Here is a 10,221-nt window from a genome sequence, read left to right on the forward strand (position 1 = left end):
AAGAAATAGTCAGGGGGGGGGGGGGATTGTAGGTGATTTCATGTATGTTATACAGTATATAGGGGTTATCCTTCACTGAGGTGATGGCAGTTTTCGGTCTAAAACTATTTAGAAGAAAATGTGAGTGGTGCTTAGTTGAGCAAGACTATCTGTTAGCATACAAGTGTAATGAGTGGTTTCTAGGGAGTTGCCAGGTGGTTTTAAGGGTGTTCTAGATGGTTTCTATCCAACCTAAGGTATTATCCTTCGGATATACTTATGTATAGAGTCCAAAGTATACTTACATGACACATACGCTAACATATCTGTACAGTACGCATTATGTAATGATGTAATTAAAGACTTCATTATTCACATGGTGCAGATGATTGGTTTCTTTCATATTAGCAGTCAGTGAGCTTGCTACTCAACATTAAAATACTTGGCTAGTGCTTGCTGTAGCAGTTGCAGTGCATCAGAAATCCTCCACCTTCCCCAGCTCCACCTGTATAGATCTGCTATGGGGTGATTTCATGTACAGTATCTCACAGAAGTGATTACACCCCCTCACATTTTTGTAAATATTTTATTATATATTTTCATGTGACAACACTGAAGAAATGACACTTTATGGGGGTTATTCATATAGTATTTGTGTAGCGCCAGTATTCCCTACATGCTCACAGCAGCATGTTTGTGGATGTATCGACAGTAGCAAGTCTCGGTACTCGCTCTGCTGCAGCAGCAAGGTAGCATATTTATTTTGCCAAGACCAAACACATTAACATTGCCATGCATATTACCATGCTAAACTCTCCGAGAGCTGTCATGACAGAATTGTGCATACATTGTGTGCTCAGCTCACACATGCACCTTGAAGCCTGTGTTCATGTACACTATTAAATGAGTACACGTTGAAAGTCTATAAGCATACTTTTGGCTTTAGGGGTTTGTTCAAATCCCTAACTCTAAATATGCACCGTTAACAAGTACCACTAGTGATTTAACATACTTAGGTCAATAACTGTGCATGTGCAAACGCTGTAAGATAGAGACTTGGCCTTGCACAATGCAGATAAAGTTGTACCACGCTGTTTCTGAGAGTAAGAGCATTCCACACTGCAATACACACATGTAAGCATGTTCCTGCTTGAGTGTGTCAGATCTTAGATATCAAAACAAAGCTTTATTTTCATGCTGATTGCAGCAGGTCTCAATAGCCGTGCAACATCATCGGTCTTGACCTCTTTGGCTGCGCTCACACGCAAACTGCGTCCTCACCGTGGAGATGTTGCTTGACGTATGACAGTAGTATCTATGAGTAAACTCTGTCATATTTAAGCATATTCGTGCATTATCTAGGATAAGCCTTTGGTTGGCTACCACCCAAATGCTCCTGCAACAACGCACAATAGGTTTTGGTTAGCAGCCAAACAAGGCTTACTCGGAGTTAGGCTTTGATGTCCTCTCTGACCTACCTACCAATGCAGACCAGGGTTGGGGAAGCTCCTTTTGAAACTTGAGCTTGCTTAGCTGAAAGCTAGTTCAAGATTATGTTGCACAGGAACTCAAAATTAATCGGTAATTTTTATTTTATTGTGTTTTTCTGTGAAATTGTATATTTACCTTAGAAATGTTAGTTGTCCATGACTTTAGCTACTTGAGGTAGTTGTCAGGTTTAGCTACTTGAGTGCAATATAATTTTTGTATTATTATACTATTATAGCTTTCATAATTATGAAAAATTAAGTTATGAAAATTAAGTTTCATAACTATCATAATTAGCTTTTTCAGTTTTCATTGTAATTTGAGTGTTTTTAGTAATTTCATGTGATATTGCCATTTTTTACCAGTTTTTGTCTTTTTTATTATTATTTTTAGCTATATTTTTAAACTAAAGGCAAATTTTCATTTAAGTTTTTTACATTTTTCGTCTAATATGTTTTATTTTACTTGAGGTTTAATTCAATTAACAAATATTATTTTAATTTTATTTTTTTAGTTTCAGTTAATGACAGTTTGAGAGAGAGAACGTTTTAAGAGATATTTTGATTCAAGTCAATTTGAAGGTCTTTATGTAACCAATTTTCCACTTACATAATGTGATATATTTCTAACTAAAATAGAATATTCAAGGAGAATAAATGTCAGACTAAATCTTATCCATTGAAAACTAATTAAATTAAAAGGTCAGAGTTACATACAAGAATAGTAACTGAATGTGAGTTTTTCAAAAGGAGTGGTAGCCTATGTAACTATTTTGCTATTGGTATAGCATTATTAGCAAGATGCCACATTTTGCTGAAGCATTACAAAATTATTTTTGGAATTAAACCAGGAACATCTATTAAGAAAGGAAATTAAGTCCATTTGGATTTCATGTTGATTTCAATATGTCTTGCTTAGCTGTAAGGCTGTTAGCATAATGCACTGTGACATAAAGCATAACAGCGATGGAGAGTTTTGTCATGCTACACCGCTACATGTTGGAAAAAAGTAGCTTGTTACATGAAAATCGACGCTATTTTGAGAATAGCTGAGCTAATGTCACGCTACTGAAAAGGTAAGTTAGCAGCACCGCTACATGCAGCTAGTTACTCCCCAACACTGAGGGAGAAGCAAGGATGCTAGTTAATATTTCTTAAAGACATTTTTTGATACGACTTACACGCGCTGCAAAGAACACACCTTCCAGGTACAGCAAACATGCTCAACCACACCTTTCTTTCCTACTTCCAACTTAGGGTCTCCTTAATAAATGGCTTACTTACAGGGATGAGATGAGACATGCACAAACACAAACACACACAGTCCACGTATAAGAAAATACACAAAGCCAGTAATTGGAGGATGGTGAGAGAAGTCTAGTCTGTGTCTCTTTGTGTAAACTGTCTGGACTGTTCCTGGGAATTTCCCTTAATTTTTTTTCATCTCGCTCAAGCATTGCAAGACACTGTTATTCTTGTGAGGGCTTGAGGGCTTGTCTTTGGTGGCAGAGGTCTTGGTCTGTTAATTCCTCCGGACACACTGAAGCTCTGCAGGAGCCAGAGACACTGGTGATGATGAACAGTGCAGGAATTGAGAGAGACGGCAGAGGAGAGACAGAGCAGAGGGTTTTTCCTCCCCCATCAATAATACTTTTGTACGTACATTTATATATATATCCACTCATGAGTGCTGCACAGCAAACCAAAATAACTTTTGCTGTCATTCCACTGCCAAGCTCCATTACAGATGAACATATTTTGGTCCCACTGTTCTGGCACCGATGCTGCATGGCATTTCAAGACACGTTATTTCTCACTTGCTCAACTTTCACTCACTTTCATAAGAGCCAATACTTTGGGACACCAAATTCTTCATTCTTATTCATGCCTCCACATTTTCAAAGTTGGCACAACATGCTCGAATATGAGACAAATGAGAACAAATAGCATCTGTAAAGAGCACATGACATGCAACACAATGTCATGGTAATTCGTAACAATTTTGGCAAACTGAATAATTTGTATGAATTAGTACTTTTGTACAATCTTCTTGTGTCTTGCGTTTTTAATATTCAGGGGTGTACTTTCATGCTTATTCTAAAAATTCTATGTTTTCGTACAATTCACATTGTGCAAATTCATACAAAACGGCACCTCGTGAAATAGTTAAATTTTCCCGTGAAATCAGGTTGACAAATTATTGTGGCACAAATTAAAAATTAATTCCCATGGTTTATTAATTTGTTCCCTTGTTTTAAGTAAATCGTGGGAATTAATAAGTAGAACGTGGCCACAATATACCTAAAACAAGGGAACAATTTAATAAGTTGTGGGTATAAATTAGTACATTGCCACAGTTTAACTAAAATGTGGACATAAATTAACAAGTGGGGCTCTGTACATATAAAATCACCGACTAAAATTGGCTTGTTTTATATAGCTTCAGAAAACTTGTAGTGCAATAGTTTTTTTGTTTGTTAATTTATAACAATTTCTACAAATATTTTTCTTCAAATATTTTGAAATAAAAATGTCAAGTGGTGTAACCATCAAATCTCAAAAACCTCTTATTGTTACTCCATATGACCTGAATAAAAAAATGGATCTAAAAAAATGATTAACACGTAGTCACGAGGGCTTAAAATGGTCCTCTGAGTTTGGTTTTCTTGTGATATGACGAAACTTGGCCTCTGTATGTCAGTTACAGCATACTAACAGTCCATCTGAAATCACATACTGTCTGAGTAGGTACTACATTTTAATTTGAACTTACTTCGCGACCGGTAAAAAAAAAAAAGTATGTTTTCTATAGTATGAATATGGGTGGTATGAATGAAACTCGAATGTACTACATTCGCCATGTTGTTTCTATCACATGACCTACCAGCGTCAGTCATGTCAATTCACTGCCATTCATAAATCTTCTCCCGTGGCTTCATGGGATAGTAAAGTGTCCATTGAATGCACCGGACGCATATAGGTCATCCAAGTAATTTCTGCCTACTGTTTTTTGAATGCTATGAATTCGGACATACTACTCTTTTAGTGTACTTTTTCCACATACTGTATAGTAGGGAGGTAGTCAAATTTTGGACGCAGCATAACTTCTATTTGGCAGATAAAAGTTTTTCCATATGTTATTATTCAAAATGTACATATAGTATAATACTTAAAACTATAAATTGCTTTGATTACATTCTCCATTTGCATTCCACAGAAGAAATAAATTCAGGTTTGGAATGACATCAGAGTGAATAAATGATGACAGAATTTTCATTTCCGAACTATTCCTTAAAAGTCCCTCAAGTAAAGAGCTTGACCAGCTAGAAAGCATGCAGTGTTTGCACACAATAGAAGTTAAACTTATTATTCTCATGCTTGGATGGATGGGAAGGAGAGCAAAGGTTTTTGGTTTTGGCAGGAATCCCAGCTTGGCATGGACCGCCGGTGCTCAAGGTATGTGTGGGTCTCCGTGTGTCCGTCTTACAGAAAAGGTACAAGTATGCATCTCTGTGTTCCATGGAGGTTTCCCACACACACATTACTGATAGATGTGGTTGCGCCGTGACTCATTCTCTTTGGCAAGGCGGCATCTCAGGGGACTTCAACTCCCATAGTCCCTTCTTTCTCTGCCTATTTTTACCACAGCCATAACAAATGTTCCCTCATTTGCTTTTCCTTTTTCCTCCATATCAAACTGTCACTTGATAGCCATCCATATCAAAACGTCTTTCCGTATCAGCCCTTTCAGTTCAGCTCATCTGACCTCATACCCCTTCCCCCCTCTGTCTTCATTGAGATGTCAGTCATGAACTACATAGACGCTGGATTTCCAGATTCTTCACCTGCTGAAGCTTTGGTGTGTGTGTGTGGGTCCTCACACATTCCTCTCCATCTTACGGCTAAAGCCAGGGTCAGGAATGCAACTCATGCTTGTCACACACACACACACGCTTGTATGAAACGAAACAAGAACATGCACAACCAGAATGCACTGTTATAAAACAAAATTCCAGTCTTTGGTATGAGCGGAATGGATGGAAAGCTTCCAGAGAATTCTGTTATTCACTTTTACCTCACCAATTTGCACCAAACCCTATTTGGAAAGTAATATGTGTGCCGTGTCTATTTTATCAGCTATTGTTTCAACTCTAGGGACATTGTGCTCACCTCCTGCAGTCTTCACCTTCTCCTTTTTTCTTTTGTAGCCTATTCAGTGTTGCTTTCTTTCCAATCATTTCTCCTCAATAGTTGTCAGTCTGTGATGCTTCCTGTCTCAGTGGGGCTAATTAAGGATTCGCCCATCTAAAACTGAGGAGAACACTGGCTTCAGCAGACCCTGAAACTCACTCACCCCTATTTCTCCTGTTAGACATTAGTCTGACAGAGCACACGGCTAATGTAAACACCTTGTGAATCTGAACTAAATGTGTTAACTATTACATTTATAATAGCTCCGAGGAAAACACCTTGCTAACTCACCTCCAGAGTCGGAATATAAAGCAAAATATATTCGTTATTTTAATACACGCGACGGTTTATCTTTCAGGTACACGCGACGCATTTTTTTGGCAGAATGTCACGTCCTCGTTTGTCAAATCTTGAGGAAATGCAGAGCGAAGATCAAATAATTTCTTATTAATTGTCTTCATAGGTTTAGCAAAGCGACACATTCCAATTTCTAGTGGTAGATCATTTCTGAACAAATTTGTAAACAAACACGGTGTCTTCATCGAATTGCTTGAGTGACTGATGTCGCTTGTCCAGAAAGGGTCACTGAATTAATCATTTTTTAAAGATTCGAGTCACTGAGATTAATCAAAATCCCCACCACTGCAGTTTTGGTTAGCAGAGATTATCTCGTCCTGAGGGGGCGCGCGGCTCGTTGAGTTTAAAATGAGGAGATGAGAGAAGCTGCAGTTCATTCACTGTCAGATCCTTTCCACGCTGCGAGACCTGCTGAAGTTTGAACCAAACCACTTTTATGTGAGGACACAGTGTGGACGGTGCATAAAGATGGACTATTTTGGATAAATGTGAACCCTTTGTCCCACGATTTTGAGCCTATAGGAGTACACATGGATTACATTTTTTTTTCAAATACAATTCTGATGCGGTGAAAGGATGAAGGATCGCTTCATTCATGTTTTCTTTTTCTGCGAAATGATCTCGCGCACTGATTTGTGGGTTTGACTTAATTGGGTGTATTAGAAGGACAAGAAACGTATTAAAAGGAGTTCGTTTGCTTTCATAGAGTCGATTTTAGGGCTAGGTTTGTGAACTTGTCGGACTTGTGTAGAGTTTATCCTTTGAGAGATTTGTCTGTGGGAAGGCATGTTCCCTGGCTCCACGCCGGTTGGAGCATCTTTGCGGCTCCGGTCAGGAAGGTTTCGCCTGCGCTGGGACACATTTGGACCACAGGGGAGATGAGAGCCGCGCTGATCCACTTTCTCTTCTGCTGCTCTCTGCTTTCAGCAGCCGCTGAGGTAAGATCAACATCTAAACACCTATGCATTGAGGATAGAAGAAGAAGAACACGATGGGTTTTCCTTAAGAGAGAGATTCCTTTATAAATAGAAAGAGAGAGCGAACATTTATAGTAAGGCCTGTCACTACGCAGTGCTTAATTATAACTTAAATGGTTTTAAAATCGTATATTAATTAATTTTATGTGAGAAACGAGAATGTCGAAGATGATGGACGTTCTAAAATCAATTTTTTAACCCATAGTTTTTGAAAAATACATTTTCTGAAATAGTTTAAACACATGTGGATAGTTCTTAGAAATGTAATATCTGCACTCATGGTTACATACAATTGAAAATAAGAGAGACAATTTTCTGCACATAAATGTGTCAAGTGGTGCAACCATCAAGTTCACTGGACTTTAAACACACGTGTGCGCTTAATCATTCACATTGTTTTTGTTATAGTTATAAATAGCCTATTAAGAATTTATAGGGTTTGATCCACAAAGCTAGTTTTTTTTTTTTTTCAGAAAAAGATGAAAATGTGAGATATTTTTAAACCTAATGCTTGACACAGTCATGAGGGTCTAAATGGGACTTTTCTGTTTTCTTGCATGTTGGTTATTTTTGTAAAGTTATATAAAGTCAGGAAGTATTAAAAAAAAAGCTTTATCGATTTTTAAAAGAAACAGTGATGAAATATTATGACAACCTACAACAATCTTAATTTGAATTTGACGTTTTATTTTTTTTTTCACAGGAAGCACCAATTCCGCAAGAGCTGATTGAGAGACTCTCTAATAGTGAGATCCGCAGCATCAGCGACCTCCAGAGGATCCTGGAGATTGACTTCTTAGGTAAAGTCTAGCTGTTTTTCTTGTTATTTGATAAGACGAGTGAGTATAGGTTGAGTAAGTTGTATATCCTAAACTTAAAAGGCAATGGCAGCTTGTGGTTATTCATATCACTGATTTGAATCTTTTGAGTCTTTTCAAAAGGAAAAAGATTTGTTCAGATTCGTTCACGGTTTTGCTTATTGGCCCTTTGTGCAGGTTACATCTTAATGTAATAGGTGGCAAGAAGTTTATGTTAAGAGTGACTCATTGAAACATTCACTCAACTGATTTGTTAAAACTCACTTGCTAACAAGTTGCTAAATAAGGACTACAACTACCAAGACACTGATTTGTTCACGAGTGAAACGTGTCAAGTCACCAAAGCGTTGAGGCACACTGTTTGGAGAACAAGACTCTGAGAAATATCCTTTCAGAGGAAACTCACTCAATCTTTCACTGCATTCAAAGTTCATGGACCTCGACATTTAATCGAGTTTAAAGTGAACGCCTCAGCACTTGTTGCCTAGAGACTGCAGTGCCGTCCCTGCACTCGTGGCGCCACATGCGTCGCTGGAGTATTTGAACTTGGTAAATGATGTCATGTTTTGGCGGCACCAAATCAAATACATCAATGTCAACATCAGTGTAAAGCCCCGTTCACACCAAGAACGATAACTATACAGATAACTATAAAGATAAAGATATTAGCGTCCACACCATCGAACGATATCGTCTGTTTATTCTAAGCGCAGGCTCATCTGCTGCTTTAAATTCTCGAGCTCGTTATAGCAGGATGGATTCTGATTGGGTATCAATGTTTGTATCGTTCATCAGCTGGAAAAATTTGCTCTGAAAGTGATTCCAATGATATCGTTTCTCTGTGCCTTTATTGTTATAGCTGTGGTGTGGACTCTGCTATTCTTTAACATTGAGAACGATTTTTAGAACTATATCTTCATCGTTATCTTTATAGTTATCGTCCTTGGTGTGAACGGGCCTTTAGACCCTGAAAATGCAAGTCCAGTAAACTATATCATTACATTTTTTAAAAGCGGTTGTCTCGTTTATTAAAGGGTAGTCCAATCATGAAGTGTTTATAGAGCGATAATTCATTCAGACTTAGAAATTTCAGCCTTTTTGTTGACAAGTGTTTGTTTTGTGCACAAAAAAATGAAGAAAAAATATTTTTCGAATTCAGAGTTCTAAAACAAATCTGTTATAGAAAGTTTGTTATTCAATCTAATCTAAATTTAAAATTTAACTGACAGTGATGATGTCATTGCAATATTTGCATACTGCATTGCTACTGGTCCCATTTCTTGCATTTATTTGCATTCTCAATCGTAATTCGTCATCCCCAGCTGCATTTATACTGGAAAGATGTGCAACTACATATTTTCAAAATCGACTAGTTTTTCATAAAATAAAAGATGTCGTTTTGCACACCCCACGAATCATATTTAAGGCAGGCAGCCCAGTACGATTTGGTTGGTTTCGGTTCACTTGACCCTGATTGGAAACTTTTGACGGCAAAGAATTAGCCTGAATTTACCGACCCAACCTAAAGGGTTAAAATCTCCTCGGTGCTTCAAATATAAACTTCCAGCACATCTAATGAGGAAATGCTGCAGCCGTAACGATATGAGTCTCAAATTTGATTTGGCCCATAAGCGCTGTAATTGAAATGCAAACAGCTGCGTCTGTGTGGCTGGTGCCTGAGGGAGGTCAAGAGACTCTCTCCATTATACTGTTGTCATGCCGCCTTTATGAGTTGAGTGCGGCTGAATGCCAGTGCTGCTGTAATGTATTATTCATGTCGAATTCCTCAGTTTGTGTGCGTCTCTGCGTGCGAGTGTGTGTTTGGGAGAGAAAAGAGGCTGAAGCTCAAGTAGTGTTTGTGTTTGTGAGGTCTGTTGCTCCGCTAATGACCGTGCGGGTCGGTCGGCCACGGTGCTCAACCCTGAATTAAAACCAGCCTCCTCCTCCATTGGGCTGGTTTCCGGGGACAACAACAGGGGCATCTCTGTCCCCCGTCGTCCCGCTGAATGGCTCTGCGGAACAGCATGATTAAATACTGCACACTTTGGTCAGACTAACAATCCTGCTGTCCTTAAAGCATTTTCAACGACACAATCCTTTCCGAACATCTTATTGTTGAGTCTGGGTTTTCTCTGCGTGGCCTCCGGCGGTGCATATATTTGTTTTGTGATCTGTGTGTAAAGGAGGAAGTTTTTCATATGAAGTGTGCTGGCAGGTTGGCAGACACCTTTATTCTTTATTTACAGTAGTAATCAGACCGGGTTTTCTTGATTTTTCAATTACATTCACAAAGAGGTTCAAGGGCGCTTTTTCTTGACAATAGTGAGGGAGGGATGTTAGCTTGTTCTACAAGTCAAAATACAGTGGGTACGGAAAGTATTCAGACCCCCTTCAATTTTTCACTCTTTGTTA

The 10,221-nt window shown here is 38.4% G+C and overlaps 1 protein-coding gene across 2 annotated transcripts in view; it reads left to right on the top strand.

The window, feature by feature from the left end:
- The first annotated feature begins 6,340 nt into the window (after positions 1-6,340).
- LOC107659307 (platelet-derived growth factor subunit A-like) overlaps positions 6,341-10,221 on the top strand; it is a 9,127-nt gene continuing 5,246 nt past the window's right edge. The window contains exons 1-2 of one of the 2 annotated variants that reach the window (XM_016448200.1): positions 6,341-6,952; positions 7,695-7,791. In XM_016448200.1, the coding sequence (XP_016303686.1) occupies positions 6,893-6,952; positions 7,695-7,791 (157 nt within the window). In that variant the 5' untranslated portion in view covers positions 6,341-6,892. The remainder of the gene's footprint in view (positions 6,953-7,694; positions 7,792-10,221) is intronic. The other variant, XM_016448199.1, reaches the window with a different exon arrangement.

The sequence above is a fragment of the Sinocyclocheilus anshuiensis genome, unplaced genomic scaffold (assembly GCF_001515605.1).
Source record: "Sinocyclocheilus anshuiensis isolate Anshui unplaced genomic scaffold, SAMN03320099.WGS_v1.1 scaffold912, whole genome shotgun sequence".
Taxonomy (NCBI): Eukaryota; Metazoa; Chordata; class Actinopteri; order Cypriniformes; family Cyprinidae; genus Sinocyclocheilus; species Sinocyclocheilus anshuiensis.